The sequence below is a fragment of the Colletotrichum spaethianum genome (assembly GCF_022836535.1).
Source record: "Colletotrichum spaethianum MAFF 239500 DNA, contig01, whole genome shotgun sequence".
Lineage (NCBI taxonomy): Eukaryota > Fungi > Ascomycota > Sordariomycetes > Glomerellales > Glomerellaceae > Colletotrichum > Colletotrichum spaethianum.
In genome coordinates, this window is record NW_026054771.1 from 2,765,773 (window position 1) to 2,782,410 (window position 16,638).

The 16,638-nt window shown below is 47.4% G+C and overlaps 4 protein-coding genes across 4 annotated transcripts; 2 read left to right on the forward strand and 2 right to left on the reverse strand.

The window, feature by feature from the left end:
• Window positions 1-6,470: 6,470 nt before the first annotated feature.
• On the forward strand, window positions 6,471-7,389 carry ColSpa_00755 (interferon-induced GTP-binding protein Mx1; the record flags this gene model as incomplete). The annotated part of the gene is made up of 3 exons (XM_049266967.1): window positions 6,471-6,758; window positions 6,820-7,095; window positions 7,162-7,389. The coding sequence occupies 3 exons, from the start codon at window positions 6,471-6,473 to the stop codon at window positions 7,387-7,389; spliced, it is 792 nt and encodes a 263-aa protein (XP_049122924.1).
• A 1,363-nt stretch (window positions 7,390-8,752) lies between these two features.
• Window positions 8,753-9,164, forward strand: ColSpa_00756 (uncharacterized protein; the record flags this gene model as incomplete). Its single annotated transcript, XM_049266968.1, has 2 exons — window positions 8,753-8,848; window positions 8,904-9,164. 2 exons carry the CDS (start codon window positions 8,753-8,755, stop codon window positions 9,162-9,164), a joined length of 357 nt encoding a protein of 118 aa, XP_049122925.1.
• Window positions 9,165-9,895: 731 nt separating this feature from the next.
• ColSpa_00757 (O-methyltransferase asqD) lies at window positions 9,896-10,309 on the reverse strand (the record flags this gene model as incomplete). The annotated part of the gene is made up of 1 exon (XM_049266969.1): window positions 9,896-10,309. One exon carries the CDS (start codon window positions 10,307-10,309, stop codon window positions 9,896-9,898), a length of 414 nt encoding a protein of 137 aa, XP_049122926.1.
• Window positions 10,310-15,137: 4,828 nt separating this feature from the next.
• Window positions 15,138-15,907, reverse strand: ColSpa_00758 (uncharacterized protein; the record flags this gene model as incomplete). Its single annotated transcript, XM_049266970.1, has 3 exons — window positions 15,138-15,327; window positions 15,376-15,659; window positions 15,809-15,907. 3 exons carry the CDS (start codon window positions 15,905-15,907, stop codon window positions 15,138-15,140), a joined length of 573 nt encoding a protein of 190 aa, XP_049122927.1.
• Between the last annotated feature and the right edge of the window lie 731 nt (window positions 15,908-16,638).

Consider the following 16,638-nt stretch of genomic DNA (forward strand, 5'->3'; position numbering starts at 1 on the left):
AGGGATTATCCTGAGTACGAAGAAGGTGGTTTCCACATCCACAAAAACGTACACTAGAATGACTTTCAGAACGCTTACAGCGGTCTTTAGATAGCCACGCTTAGCTGCAGCCATGCGTGCGTAAAGCGACACACATTGCTGTTATGGTAGTGCTTGTGGGTGGCTATTTTCTCCGAGACTTTCTCTTTTTATCCTAAGCTGCCTGCAGAATATGTATGTACGAACAACAACAAACTGGTCAGAAGCGATGGGGTTGTTCGCCGGGGAAACTTTTAGGAGCATCCAGAATAAGCCATATTCCAGTCGGTTTGAAGAGGCATGAACGAGTCCAAAAATAAGTTCGGTTGACACTCGCCGTAACTCGGCTCAAACCCTAGCGTCATCGAGACTTCGTATGGCGCAGTTGTGGCGCCTAAACCAGGCTCTGAGAGACCACGGTCGTTTGCTGCCACGTCCTGTGGCATCGGTGGGTAAGATTGTGGGCCATGTTCTTACGACATGATGGACATCATGAACTGTTGAGAAATAATGACAGCATCGTTACCTTCAGGGTTCTGTTCGCCTATCTGGTATTCTTGGTTTGCTTCTTCATCGTGCCGGAACTTGAGTTTCCGAATTTCATCTGTTACGCTGTATTTCGAGTATACTTCAGGTACTGAGTCCTGGGTGCTGTTTTGAATGCTAAGTCGCTGCTTTCCAGATGCATTCGTATTTAATACTGGTTGTCCTGTTTCCCAACTAAACCTTAAAGGACTGGAATCCCTGGTATCACGCTCCGCATCATGAATCAGGTCGATGATCCCACCTCGGAGGAGCTTTGTAGTCGGATAAATCTCCGCTGGTTTCTCAAGAATATCCAAGCATGCCTTCAATTTGGCAATCAGAACGTTTTTGGGCAGGTTTGCGAATTGTGCCGAACCAAGTCGTGAAATGACACGGGCAGAGTGTAAGGTACACATTACTAGAGCTGGGTCAGTGATGAAGATGTCTTTGCCCATGTTAACAATCGTGCCCATGATGTTTGCAACAGCAAGGACATGCTCGAGACATTTATCTCGACAATAGGCAATGAAATCTGAAGACAGATTTTGCAGCTCTTCGAAAGGGAGTCCTTCGCGAAAATCAGGTATCGTGAATCGATACATGTCGCAATGGCATTGATGCCACCATGCGTGAAACATGACAAATGGAGTACATTGCAGAGTATCGGCCCGAAGAAAGAGATTCTTCATGTCAAATGTCAACTGTGGGGGCAAGAACTGACGAACAGCATCGAGTTCGTCGATGAGTCCCTTGATCAATGCGACGGACTCTACCAAAGGTTTCTGCCGGTGAGTAATGGTATGAGATAACCTAACCTGATAGTTAGTTAATGTAGATGCATCGTTTGGGTGTACAGAAGCCCTCACCTTTGAATCCAGTCGCGTATGTCAAGAACACGGACATTGTAAGCCATTAGACCTAGAACTGAAGCGTTTGGTGTTTCCGGAGGATTCGAAGGCTCCGTTGTGGTAGGGATGTCGAGAGTGAAAGAAGTTTCGCTGCAAGGAAGTTGTAGGTGTATCGTATCTTTTGGACAACCGGTAAACTCCGTTCTTCCGCTCGAGTAAAGCGTCTCCATGGCAAAGATTGCCCACATAAGACGTCTACGTCGCTCCTGTGTCAAAAAATCCAGGCGGCTGTCCTCGTAGTTGAGTCGCATCATGAAAGCTAATCTTGTTGCGAGGCATGCTGATATCAGCATCTTGCTGAACCGACGCGCGATTATGTGATCCAACGTAATGAGCATCAGTGCCTCGATGTCTGACATGGAAGGAGCGCCCAATCGAACCAAAAGCTGCATCTCTGCTTCCTGATACCATGGAGTTGCTTGCGTCAGATGTGCAGCGTCGCCCAAGGCAAGGTAGCGCGCAGTCAAGCCGCACATTGCCTTCAGAAGGCGTAGATTATGTGCCCCCTGCGCCCAACTTCGGCAAAATGTCGCCTTATGAACGAATGCATAACAGGATATTGGATGGACAAATTCGAACAATGCGCCGATGTGCTGCTGAATTATTGTCTTGTCCAAGATTAACCCGCTAGGATTTGTCAGCGCATCAATCTTTGCCAAGCTTTGGAGTGAACTTGCAGGCTCAGTGATGAAGCTGCGAGTGTGCAAGCGAGACGTCGCGATTGGAAATTTTGTTCTAATGGTCTGCATCTTTGTCCGAGCTGCCTCCCGTTGCAGCGCATGAATGGAGACGAAAATCTAAGGCCGAAGCTTTCGATGATGATGGCCTAGACAAGTCAGGATAGTGACATTCAATCCGTCGGTGCGAGCATCGCCGACATGACGGTTGTGTACCACAACATTTAGTCTTCTTGTCTCGACACTGAATGCAGGCAGTGCGCACGCGACGCTTTTCCAATCTCAGATGGCTCAGATGGCTACTTGGCGCAAGAGGATTTCCCTTATCTGGCAACTGGTCTGGAGCTGCGAAAGAGCAATGGAACTTCAGACGACGACAGTTCTCGCAACCTCCAGCTGCACCATCACATCGGACCTATCGACTACGGGTTAGGGAAACTTCATTCGGAATTCAATCTCAATCTGGACGCAACAGGTAACCGACCTTTCGGTTACGGCACTGAAAGCATATCTGCAACCACTTTCGCGGCCGACGCGATGCTCGGTATGGAGAGTTATCCGCCTCCATTCTCTTAGTCTAATTGACCCGCATCTTCTTGGTCAAAAAGGCGATGATGCAGGAGGTTGGGGAAAGGTTGGAACTCGGGGAGTAGAAGAAGTGATATTTGCTCCACCCGAGTTCCGTGATTGTTTTCACTTTCCGCTCCCCGTCCGAGTTCCGAGCCTGGCTACCCTAGTCGGCGTCGAAAACCCAGAGGGGCCCGGCTTCTTGTAGGATGTCTCATTCTAGCTCTACCGAACCCTTCTCATTGCTATAGGACTTCTCCATCATCTACTGGTCTCTCGGAATCAGTTTCCTTGATTCTGGGGTGGTTTTACTTCCCCTACATGTCCTCCAATTTGGGAAAGCCTTATCTACCTTGTGGTCTTGTGCTGGTTCGTCCTGTGCGTCTAATCGAACGGCTTTTCTTCGCTAGCTAGAGGGCGTTAGCTTTGGACCAAGAAATTTTTGGCCCCACCTGACAAGGAACAATACAGTACCGTAATGTTAACGAGGTAGTGGACAGAACTCTGCAGAAGCGTCTGAACACTCAAAGAAAAGAGAATGAACCACGAAAACTGTACTAGGACATTGCGTTCTGATGTCGGGATTTTAAGATCATTGGGAGAGCCAAACCAAAGAGACAACTTGGATGCAACGACGCCAAACATTATTAACTAGGACCCCGGCTGCAGCTATTACCGTTATTGCCGTCCCCACCTCCGCAATGACGGCTTCGACAATGCAGGCTCTTCGACCACGCAGACGATAGACGCGTTTCGGCGTCAATTCGGCAACCAGGACTCCATGAACGGTAGACGGGAGTAGCTGAGCGGCTGGCTGGCGCTATTCAATAGTCTCCACTACGTCGGGTTTGTGGCCGGTGTCATCGCCGGAAGTCTTGTGAGCGCGCGCTGGTGCCATCGGTGCTGTATATTCGTAATGACCACATGAGCGATGGTTCTTGCGACAACTGTCATCGAACCTAGTACCCGGGAGAAACTCGCTCGTATTCTTATAAGATGACCAACAGCTGTTTGTGTCGGAATAGCTCGCGTGCTGCTGGAGGCACACGATAGTAGGGGTTGGCCGTCAATGTATTGTTGCCGATGATGTTCTAAGTCCTAGATATCTGGCAGATCTGGCCCTTGTATAGGCTGGATCCTGCTGACTAATTTACAGATGGTATTGCCGCTTGGATAGGTACGAATGCGTGCAAATCTCTATTCCAACAGTTTGCGCTACGTATTCACGAAGACATACATAGTGACATGCATCTAGCCGTGGTTCCTGTGTACCAAGCACAAACTTTGCCCTCTGGAATTCAGAGCTTCGCGGTCAGATCTTCCCAATTCAGTCTCATTGTGAGTTTAATGTGAGCGTTTTGTTATCTAAATTGAACTGATACATTCACAACATAGTTCAGTACACCCTTCATGGGAAATCCGAATCAACTGGTTCAACGCCATTTCCGTCGTTGTTACTGGCTTGAGTTTCTTCAACTCTGAGGTAAGATACTCCAGCTGGCTTTTACTTGGAATTCAAACCGTACGCTAATATTAAATCGAGACGCCACGTTGGTATTCGACTCAGGGCAGAGTCTAGGAAGCCCAAACATCCCCAAAGAAGGTTCTGAGCCGAAAGCATCTCTAACACTGGAATTAACAGACGGTTCGCTTCCCTTCAACACGTGTTGGGGAGAAAAGCTGAGCAGGAAAACTATATGTACCTCTTTAAGCGAATCAACTGAAAGAGAACAGCCATCGTGGTTATGGTGAACTTCCTTCAACAAGCTACAGAACAAGCTTTCCTCTCAACTTACAGAGCTATATACATCAACAATTTTGGAGCTGTGAGCCCCTTTACAATGACCACAATCAACGCCATAGTGAACCTGCGGTGTTCCTTGGTCTGTATCTGAGCGACTGTCTAGGACGTCGGTATGTACACAGCCCCCAAAGCCGATAAGCCATTGAATGACCATTCATAGACTGATGTCCTCTGCTTCAGGTCTTTTCTTTTCAATTGGGAAATTTTGCATACTGCAGCCATTGCAGCAATGGTTTCTTTAGGTACCGAAGCGTGTCCATTGCTTGCGGTGAAAACCAACATCGTCTCCATATTGACAATTTCACTGCTGTATATGTGTTTCCATTAGTATGTAACGATATCTTAGCTGAAACCGGGAATGGTTCCAGGAACAGATGCCTAGGCGCCTCTTAACAACGCCGTCACGGCCGAGATCTTCGCCTCCGACTCCGCGACGCAACCCAAAGAATACCCTCAATGGCCAACATCCTAGCCGACTTACTCGGCAACATTACCATTCAATTTCTGCTCTAAAAACACCCTGCACAAGCTTAGGTTCCAAATTTGGTTTCATCTTTGCGAGTTTTCTTGAATCCGCCCTTGCATCCACTTGTTTTTGCATCCCCGAATGCAAGGGCAGATTCCTCGAGCAGATCGACTGGGTACTCAACGAGGGCATCCACTTACGCAAGCTCGGTAAGTACAAGTCGGAGGATATGTTCCAGGTCTCAATAGGTAATGGGGAGAAGGCTAGCGTGGTTGGCGCAGCACAGCACGAAAAGAAGGCGTAACGCCCACGGAGTGCTGTATGTTACATTCCTTGACTGGGTAGCGCCTGAGTAATGCCAGACTAGGGAATATCCAGTGTCACATTATGCACGGCGATCAACCGCGCCTACATTGTGCCATGTTTCCTTTGGCCTTTGTGAGTCTTTCCTAACATTCCGGGGCTTGTTTCAAAACATGTCTGATCAGTTCACTTAATGTTTGTATGGATGCTGAACACGGCCGTGGGAGACTAAGCGCGCTCAGGTAGACACCACGACACCACGACACCATCGTAACCTTATGGTTTTCTGGGGCTGTGATTAGCATGTCGGTGGGATCGCCAATTGGCTCTTCGAATAGGCGCGGCCTCCACGGAGTGGGCTGCGGGCTGCGGTCCAGCCCGAGACGGCCCGGGATGGCGGTAAACACCGTTTTTTATTGATTACATGCAGGATCACATCGGTGTAGCTGTTACAATGAAGGCTCAGCTCGTTTCGCAACCACTGCATCGGGTCGATCTAGTGAAAAAAGGGTGTGGTGGCTGATGCATTGGATTGGTCCGCACGTGGCCTTCTCTTAGGTCCCATGTCAAATCTGCTACCAACAGTTCAAATGAACTCGACGTCAAACCTCCCCTGCATTTGAGTCGGCCAACGCTTTCCGAATAAGGAAACAACGCCATCTCAGTTATCTTTGAGGCTTGGTTGGTTGGGCCCCTTTTCATATCAATCGCGGACCACTTTCCAAACTCATACTCGCCAGCGCCCTAGGAAGCATGTCCGCCTTGTCGAGGCATACCAGAGTTGTCGGTAGAGAGTCAATCACGATGCCTGTTAGTCCACTTTGGATGCCTGAGACGTTCCATATTACCCGCCTCCTGAAGATAGAGGCCGTGGGGGTAATTGCAACATGATGGTCGAGAGGGTGGCGCTTACGTACAGATATCTCGAGATTGAAAGAAGGAGCTCAGTAGTTTCCGATAGCTCAGACAACTTTTCATCAATGTCCCAATATGTACTCCTTCACATGTGGTGCTATTGATTCTACCTATAGCCATGCGCCACCAACACGTCATTATGTATATAAAGCCTGTCACCCAAACACTTTTGTGTGTACTGAGTTCTCTCGTAGCGGTCTCTAACTTTAAAACGGTAGTTTTCTTCTGGTTCTGTCTCATTCTTTTCCGTTGCCCTTTTATCGAAACCTTTCTGCAAAATCGTAACAATGGCTCAGCCAGCTGTCATCTCCACCAGAACTGTTGACTCAGGGCACAAACGGCCGAAGCTCACCATGCCAAGCACCATCAGTACACCAATCCCGCAAGACAACGAGTCGCAGGTCGACTCTGCTGTCGAATCTGTGACTTACTTCCCCTGCTCGGACGCCGAGCTAGAAGAAGAGGAGAAGCTCATTCCTGAGAACCCCTTTGATAGCGAGCGTAGTAGAATCTTGTTCGACGCCATTGATCGACTACAATCTTGCGGCGTCAGCCAGGAAGTGGCCATTCCTCAGGTATATGGAGACAGTATACATCCTCCTCCGTCGTTATATGGCTAACAATCGCATGGTGCAGCTGGTCATCGTTGGAGGTCAATCTACTGGCAAGTCTTCGCTGTTACAAAGCCTGACCGATATCCCGTTCCCGGTCGGTACTGGCTGCTGTACTCGCTTTGCTACACGTATCGTATCTCGGAGGACCGTGCCAGGCAGTAGAAATGCTGTCAAAATCACAATTGTGAATCCTGAAGTGACTGACGTTTTCGACTATCCACCCAACGACTCTTACAAAGACTATCTTTATGTGGATGATCATTTAGGAGTCGAAGACTTCAAAGAAATCATGGAAGAGGTATGTTCGTTTTCCATCCCAAATTTCCTAAATCCAGCTTTAGAGTTTTACTCATGTCATCTCTAGATATCGACAAAGTACATGGGGATCAGGAGAGGCCAGGGAGCTCACACGAAGAACTTCGCGACACAGGTTCTTCGTATCGAGCTATCAGGCCCGACCCGTTCACACTTCAGTATTCTCGATGTTCCCGGCATTTTCTCTTATGCACATGACGTCAACGAGCATGAGGAAGAAGGTGTCAGACTGATGGTAGAGGAGTATATGAAGCAACCAGCCAATATTGTCATGTAAGTAATTGCAATCGCTTAGCCGACTCTATTTTGTGCATTCTTACTAAGATATTGCAGCTGTGTGGCTGCTGCTACTGCAGATCTATCTACCCAGGGCATATTCAAGATGGCTGCCAATTTGGTTGACAAAAGTCGTCTTGTCGGTGTCTTCACAAAATGCGACAGATTAGAGAACCCAACTGAGGTATTGAACTTCCAAATTTATCATTCCTAAATTTAGCTCTAATCTCTCTTAGGTGATCGAAATCGCTAGTGGTCGAGGAAAAGACTCGGGCAATTCAATGCAAGATGGCTGGTTCGTAGTACGAAACCGGTCTGAAGTTGATGGTGACGACTTTGACATCAAAGAGGCCGAACGGAAACTTTTCAGTCAACCACCTTGGAACAAGATACGAGAAGATCGAAGAGGCTCTGTCATGCTACAGAAATACCTTGGAAACCTTCTGTGTGCCCAGATTCGCGGTGATTTTCCCGCAATCCAGCAATCAGTCCGAAAACTCCTTTCGGAGGCTGAAGAATCAAGACAAGAGCTCGGAGATCCTCGCCCTACCCACAACCTTCGCCAACAGTACATTAGAAGTGTTGTCGAAAGATACCACACAGTTGCGGTCAAAACTCTCAAAAGCCCCGGATTCTTGTCCGACGAGACACTTCGTGTCAGGGGACTAGTACGAGAAGCAAACGAGAGCTTCACAGCAGAGATGCAACACCGTGGGCACACTCATTCGTTTGAAGATTCAAGCATGGATCCAATGGCCCAACTCGCTGAGGCCGTATCATTCTACTCAGCTAGACTGGCAGGACATGTGCCTGTAGCCAACGGAGACAGCGACTCTCTTCAAAAAGGACAGGTCACCACACCTCCTTTGACCCCACCCAAGAAACAGCATACCAAGCGTAACAAGCCAGTGACGACCCATCAAACTCATACACCACTTGTTGGGGAGATTCGCGACCAGCTTCGTATCTGGCAGACAACCGAACTACCGGGGCTCGTCAATACGGACGTTATCCAAGTTCTTTTCAAGATACAATCAAAGAATTGGCAGCGTATCGCAGAACGACACATCGAGAATGTTGCTAACGACATCGAGGTCGCCTCGAATTGGATCCTAGAAGATGTTTGCTCGCCTGACGGCTGTTCCAGCATTCTTTACGAAGGGTTGTCTCAGGCCCTTACTCAATTTCAACAAAACGCCAAAAAGAAGGCAATCCAGGAGCTTGAGGAGCATTGTCGCCGAGAGCGAGAATCTCACCTGCAAACGACTGATTTGCGGTTCCAGGAAAGGTTGCAAGCATTACGAACTGTCAGACTTCTCAGTGCTCTTGGTTCAATTCCAAGTTTCCCATCGGGCGCCTTCGACATGGGTCACTCAAAGCTCTTGTTCCAGCATTTCCACCACTCCAGCGAAGGCAACATGATTCATGATGTGCACGATGTCATTAAAGTATACTATGAAGTGCGCCTATGCCTCGAACGTTTTATAGTACTACAATCCGCTAACTTGACTTTAGTTGTCTCTTGAGGCTTTCATCAGATACGTGACCAACGATATTGTTGAAGACTTTGTGTCTTACTCAAAGGGACCTCTCATGGGTCTATCGACTGACTGGGTGTTTATGCTGAGCGAGGAAGAGGTTGAGAAGATGGCTCGGGAGAACGAGGAGACTTTGAACAAGCGGGCACACTTAGATAGTGTCATTGACAAGCTGAAGGCTGCGCATGAAATTGCTGAGAAGGCTAGGGTTCAGACAAGGGGTCTTGTGGATACCTGAGTAGCTTGACGGTCCTTGGTTTGACTTCTATACTTGTCTAGAATAGTGTCTTGTCAATGCATATACATCCATGCAAGACATGGATCACTGTACAAGAAATGGCGCTACAATTGTGCTGATACTATTTGGTTTTTCATCCCTCAGTTAATTTATTTGCTATTACATGCAGTCATATGAATCTTTGGCCTTGCCTCGTTCTGCCACAACTTTTTTCATTATCCCCCAACTACTCAGCCGATCCGTCGCCACAGTCGCCGCCTTGTCACCTGTGAATCACCTGTGAACCGAGCATTGAACCGTGACATCAGGCTTCTTTGGCATGCTCCAGGTACATGATTGTGATCTCTTAACTACGTCGAAACCTCGGCCTCTATGACACTATGAAATGCAGAGGCTAATGCCCAGATACGGATAATCCGTAGCCCAACCGACTTGAGCAATGCACGCCAGTGACTCTCAGACCGCTCTTGACCAGCCACCATTGCCATCATCTGAAAGTCAAATGCGGTGGCTTGTGGATGTGCGAAGCCTTCTACTACAATGTGATCATGAATTAGCAGCTTACTATAGCCCGGGGTCATTGCTTCCTTCTGCCTCTTCAAGATTTTTCGGGCTGGCTCATCAGACCAGTCATGTAGTATAGAGTGCATGAAATACACTCGGGCACCTAAACCCGTATCAGCCTTACCACATTCGATACGGCTAGTAGCTTAGTCCGCTCGAATTTTAGCTTAATTACCTTTTATAGGCTGCCTATCGAAGAAGTCATATTCGATTTTGTTGATGCCCTCTGGTACCACGGCGCTCTGGATAACGGATCCTAGGTCTTCGAGGTACAAACGGGAGGCCGTTTCCGGGTGCATCTTATGAAACTTGAGCAGATCGTGCCCAGTACTGCCACCAACATCTACAAGGAGCGGAATGTCAGGGATTGAGTTGAGCAGTTTATGGACAGGGTATATGTCTGTCCACGCAAGGCGTTGCGCTGATATTGTCTGTTGTATAATGTTGAACTGTTGTTGTTCTTTGGGGTGGGCCTGGTAGTAGGACCACAAGTCGCCGTTCCACCCGTGAACGTGCTGAAAGATGGTATTTGAGGAGTCTTGCGGATTTTTGTAGCCAGTCTCGGCAAAGAACTTTGGCATCTTAGCGTAGAGAGGGAGGCTTAGATCATTGCTAGGAACACGTTCAGTAAAGCTGATCTAAGCGCAACGCCTCAATGCAGACACAAGAATAAGACTCACAAGCTGTGAATCAGTCCATCGAAGACTGGTGCGGTAATCGCAGCGCTGAATGGCGTCGGCCCGAAAAGTCCAATTGAGATCTCTTCTAATAGATGGTTTGAAGCGAGAAGACGCAGCACTCGATCTGTTGTGATAAGCGTTGACTGTCATGAGAGACATAATGCGAACACTTACATAGCAAACCAGGCTCACATGCCCCTCCAATGACTTCTGCGAGTTGTACACTTGTCATTGGTTCCGCACCCTGCTCTTGCCACTTTTCGAACAGTTGCAAGTCTTTGCACATTTTCAAGGCTGCACCAAGCGCCGGCTGAAAGAACACTTTAGTATTGGAAACGTAATTCAGATTGTATTCACATTACCTGAGCCATGCATAGCCTCACTATTGTTTCCCATGGAGATTCGAGCCGGGCCATTAGTGCGTATACCTCCAGCAACGCTTTCATACGCTCACCCTCATCTCGGAAAGTCTCTGAACCAACACTCTGTATCCCTTGGAAAAATGACTCCGCTGCGCTTATAGCTCCCTCGGCTGTTTGATTGCTCTCTCCAAGGTTGGGCCTCATTATGTATTTTCCGCGACCCTCGTCCGCCCTTGCTGTGAGGTGTTGTGTTTGACACAGAAGAAGAAAAAAGGGAAGGAACAAAAAGGAAAACCTGTATACGATTGTGTTCTATCGTTACGCTATATTTTGAATTCGTTGGACGTCCATACCTGCATTTTAACCATACTGCTTAAGTGAGTTTTCGGTTCTAACGTAGATCAAACAAAGGTTGGGTGGAAACTAGTGGCTTTTCGTTCACATCACAGGGATCATGCTGGCCCTCGGAAGAATGTCAAGCCGTGCACAAAGTGTGGTCAAGTCGGCTTCATCCGCAGGCATCAGACTGATTGAAAGCAGTAAGAACATGATTTGGTCTTTGAGCATAGTAAAGATGATGGTCAATATAGGCAAATCACACTACAAATGTCCTACCATAACCAGGCGTATGGGGATTTGTGACAATGAACCCATAAATGAATGTCTAACATGGGAAAGCGGCAAAAGAATAAAAAAAGAATTAAAAAAAAACCTCTGGCTCAGCTCAAAGATCAATGCCACATCTGTTTTATGACAATCGACTTCATATTGCAGGGTATAAAAAAGACGTGACACATTCGTCTCTCGACGTCTTCTGAATGTGTATGACAGTAGTTTGAACTGCATGGGGATATTTCAAACCCTTCGGGACTTTGAAAATGCTACAAGAAGTCTACAGAACAGTAAACGAACCTTGAAAAATTAATGAAGATAGACATCTGATACTGATTGACGCTGCAGCGTCCTCGCTGCAGCCTAAGCGTCCAATAATTTCATCGTATACTGATTTCTGGACTAGACTCTTAATATTCATACCCTAGACTGGTCAATCAAACTGATCTGCAAAGTGTCATCACTTCTCCGGGCTTCATTATAGCAAGAGTGCTCGATAAAATGCTCATATGTTGTTTGGTTATTGCTGTATTGGATGCAATGAGGTGGGAGATTATGTTCACCAGCATAAGTAGTAACATTATTGTTGAACTTCTGGTCTCGTAGAAAGAGGCCATTTCCCTGTTTTCTCTTGCTATAGTAACACCAGGTGTCAAAAAGCTCTCGCCTGTTGAATTTCATCTTCAACCTTCTAGAGAGGGAAACAAAATGGTAAATAACATCATTCCCATCGATGGAGACAACCGAATCCATTTCAAACCCCGTGAAATTAACGAACACGAATTTGTCTGAGGCCGATATAATTTGGTTCCAGATCTGTTCTAGTACCAAGGGTGCTTCATTACCCCAATCAGTGTACTCTTATCCTTGTCATTATTTTGGAAGACCGCCGAAAGTGATTAGCTAGTCCTTAACGTCTCACGTAGCGCCATCAATGTCAAACTTCAGGAGTCACAAGACCGTCATCTTCTATGTGGTCTCTTTTACTTAACGCTTAGGTCATATGGCACTGCTTACATAGTACTCGCCTCATGACTTAGAATTTCACAAACTTTGGAACAACTTTCCGTTTACTTTCCTCACTCATGGAGATTCAATACGATGGTACATGACAGAGTAATCAGATGTTATTGTCGAGTATATTATTTGAGGCATTGCATAGTTTATGAATCACTCATCAACAGCGTCTTCCTGGAAGCAGCCGTTACCATCACCAGTTACTGGTCAAATAGGAATTAGAGCAGTTCCCATCCTATGAAACGCTGTTTGAGATATGGCAGTGAAGATTAAACGAGTTAAATTGCAACAAATCTCGAATCCTAGTGCTTCTTAGGCTTGTGGCGAATGTCTCTTTGTCCTTGTCTAAGTGGCTTTCTAATGAAGACTATGGATGTTGCATTACGCCGAGATGTAGATTTCTTCTCTCTCCTAGTCGATGATTGATATTGCATGTTTCTAAGACATGACACGAGGGGTCAACGAGCTGAGTCAGGCGGGTAGAACAGCGCTAGTTTTCTGGATAAACTACATACACTAGTCAGATGGATTCGGGCCATTTAATTAGATTGGAGAATGAGTCAGCCTGAAAGAAACATATGCGGGGCGTATAACGGGTTAAGATAGCGCTCTTCGTTATCTCTTTCCGAATACGAAAAGCAACCAGACAGGGACTTGATTCGAATTCACCATGGAAGATGTGTAGATGCAGTGGCAGAAACCATCACGAACAGAGTTCCCATAGCAAGCTAGCAAGTAACTAAATGTGGGAAAACGTCAATGATCGTGGAGCCAAATTATGATGGTTGAGTCAGTCAAGATTTTCGCAAGTTATGTCTGACAGCTAAGCTCTTTCGGCTGAAATTGGAGAACTACGCATGTTTGGCTTTGATGAAACTATAGTACAGAGAAGTTCTGGAATTGTACAAAAGAGCCTTGCAGCTCTTCTCCCGGCTGACATGATTGAACGCCCGCCGTAATAGAACCTGGAAGAACCTCGTAACCAAGTGAGTCGCCACCGGCAAAACCCTTTACCCCACTCCAATCATTTTGACTTGCGGCCGCTGCTTGTTCTTGCTGCTGGATAGGGGATGTTAGCTGTGATGAGGGGTCTAACATCGGCGTGTCGTGGGTAATGATTTGCCTGGGTGTAGCGTCTTGGAAACCTGGCCAGACTGGGAGTGGCCTTTGTGACAACTGGTTAGTCGTTGCGAAAGAGTAAGACTGGTTCAAAGAGGTGCTGTCCGAAAATGATCTGGAATGACCCATGTTATGTGCTGCCGGGTTTCCGATGCTCAACCTAGACGGTGCGAAAGGGATTTTGGTAGCACCACGATCCTGAGATGTATTCCAAGGTACTGCTGGAAATCCCATCTTTCCGAAATTTTCTTCTGGGGATTCTGGTGGCTGCGAGTGTGTAGGAGTACTGGCCGGCATCTCGATGGCATGGAACCCCTGAACTTTCTGGCGGAGTTCAACAGAATACCGATGGAAAAATTTGTTGGACTGACACGGTATGTAGCCGGCTACATTTTTGCTCGATAGTTGAATATGCTCTTTTGTGAGCTCATCGAGCCGTTGCTTGTATATCCGCGCAGACTCAAACTCGTTTCCAATCACAGAAAGCTGTTGCACGCTCTTACTGAGAAGTTCGGAAGAAGTAGCAAAGGACTCTGCTGCCAACGGAGAACTGGCGAAAGAGTTAAGCCCAATGCCTAACCCCTGGCTCTTCTGGTCGTTGGCGTAATGCACACCATGAGCGTGAATGGTTCCAGCTGTAAAGATGCAGTAGGAAATGAAAGGCGGCAGGTGGGGGGGGTTCGTTTGCAGAGTCTGTTCAACGAGCTCAAGGATTGCCGTCGCGTGACGAAATCCAATTTCTGTGGCTTCGACCACCCAGTGTTGTATCATCATTGCTCCTGCAGGCTCGCCAAGATGCAAAGGCAGAAGCGGACGGTAAATGAGGCAGTGTATCAAGTGATAAACGATCCGGCATTCGAGTAAAACGTTTGCCTCGGGGCCGTTAAATAGCTGGTTTGGGTGGTCGGGATTGCGACTGATATCAGCTGCCCAAAGATCCAGATCACGGCGGATCCTGTGTCGATGACCATATGCCTCTTGCGTAGCGGGCTCGGTAACAAGCAGATATCTGTTGGCGTCTGAGAGGATACAAGCGACCCAAACCAGCTTTTGAAGACCATAATCCGGGGCTTTCGTGTCGTCGCAGACCGGCTCGGAATCGGCGACCGTGGTGTAGTCGTTTTTTGATTGCCATCCAGACTGAGAATGTTGTTTGGGAGACGGGACAGTTGCTTTGACTATAGCATCATCAATCAATGAGGGCCGCTCGAGCCATGTTGATACGAAAACGTTCATGACGTAGCAAGTCCAGAAAAGTCGCCGTCTCATCTGGGCTTCCGGTCGGGTGCTCTCATTGTTTTCCTCTGAGCATTGATACAGCTCTAGAACCATAGCTGTGCCAACGGCCTGGGCTATTTAGACCGATTAGATAACATGAAGCGTCGATTGAGCGGTTGCAGTACTTACAGAGAGTGCTGTAGGCCTTCTTTCCATCACCCATTGCCACGAAGGCCGTCACCAGTAGAAGAAGGGCTTGGCAAATATCAACCGAATTGTCTGAAGTTTCAATTTCTTTTTGGGCCCAAGAAACATAGGTCTCTGCGGAAACATGGCTGCTTGGTCCTTTTCCCGGCTGCTCTGAGTACCTGATCTTTTGTTAGCTTTGTCCTAAGTGTTTGCTAAACCTCGTGAACACACCTTGTGGCTACAGCACAGACAGCGTACAACACCGGCTTGGGAAGCTGGTTGTTTCTCAATTTGTGCTTGGTGAGTTCTTCGTCCAGAATCTCATAGGGATTGCGATGGAAATATGTGAAGTAGATGTCAACGAGACCTTCTGCGTTGATGACTGAGGGAAAGTCCCTGCTACTGCGTCAGCGAGAAGAACGTTAACTGAAGTAACCTGTTAGCACATACGAGTTTGCTGCAAAGCCTCCTTCGTGGAGTGCGCTGAAAGGCGACACGTCTGACGATGCGGAACCGCAAGTTTCGCAATTTATATTGCTATGAGCATGATTTCCGTTGAATTCGGTAGCGACGACGTCGGATCCAGGTGGTGTAGGTGTTTTTTCTGACTTCAGAAGTTCCTCGAGGCCATCAATTCGTTTTATCAAAGCACTAATGGATTCTTTCTTTGGTCCGCGCTTCTTTGGAACACCCTCTGGAGTTTCGTTCAGCGTCTCGCGATCGTAGGATGTGTTCTGGAGGGGGGAAAGATTTACCATAGAAACATGATCTTTGATAAAGTTGGCATACCCCACATGAAGGTAACGCTCTGTCGCATTTGATCTACACATATGCAGACCGTCGATCAGAAAACAAGCTTAACTGATGTGTCGAACCCACTTACCTTGCGAATTTGGCATGGCTTGCAATTCATGACGCCTCTTGTTGACGGCTTTGGAGCTGGGCTGTGTTGAGGACTTTCTGACTTCTTCGTCCCTGACATTTTTGCAAAATTTGAAATCAACGCTTCGAATATCAGTACAGCGATCACAACTTTGGTGAACTCCAGAAGTGCCGACGTTGTCGATGTTAAATGCGGATGATGTTTGGATTCCAGACCGTGCCGAACACCACTTCCAGACTGGTTAAAAGGACTGGTTCCCATGGGGCATGTTCCGGCTCTTACTTTTCCGGGCGGGACTGTTGTTTTATCAAGTCATGTACTGTCGCTGTGTTAATACCTGCAGGATGATACTAAACCCCTCGCTGTGATACTGGTTACATGTTGAAAACTTCAGATGAGCCTTTTTGTCTCCCCTGACAAGACCTCGTTGAAACTGCCCTTACACCACAGCCTGGTGGGGGTGGGCTTGGAAAACAAACATGTTCGCTAGGATCAGGGAATACCTGTTATTGTTCTTGGGTATGAAAAAGGGACATACACCGCCTAAGTTCTGCTTGCACCACTGAGTTCGAACGTCAGAGGGAAGTTCCTACTTTCACCACGTTGCCAATAGCGGGGTTGGCACAGACATCTTGCCACCTGTGACAAATGACGTCTTGCGACAAGTGGCTAAGCATCAATCTATCAACTTGGGATGAATCAAACTGAGACGGTTGCTTGATACCTACTTGTTAAGAGCATTCCTGTCACGATGGCTAATGCCCTTCCATGATGGCTGGTTGGAGTCATTCACCCCCTTGAGAGCCTGCTGGATGTGTTGTCACCAGTGA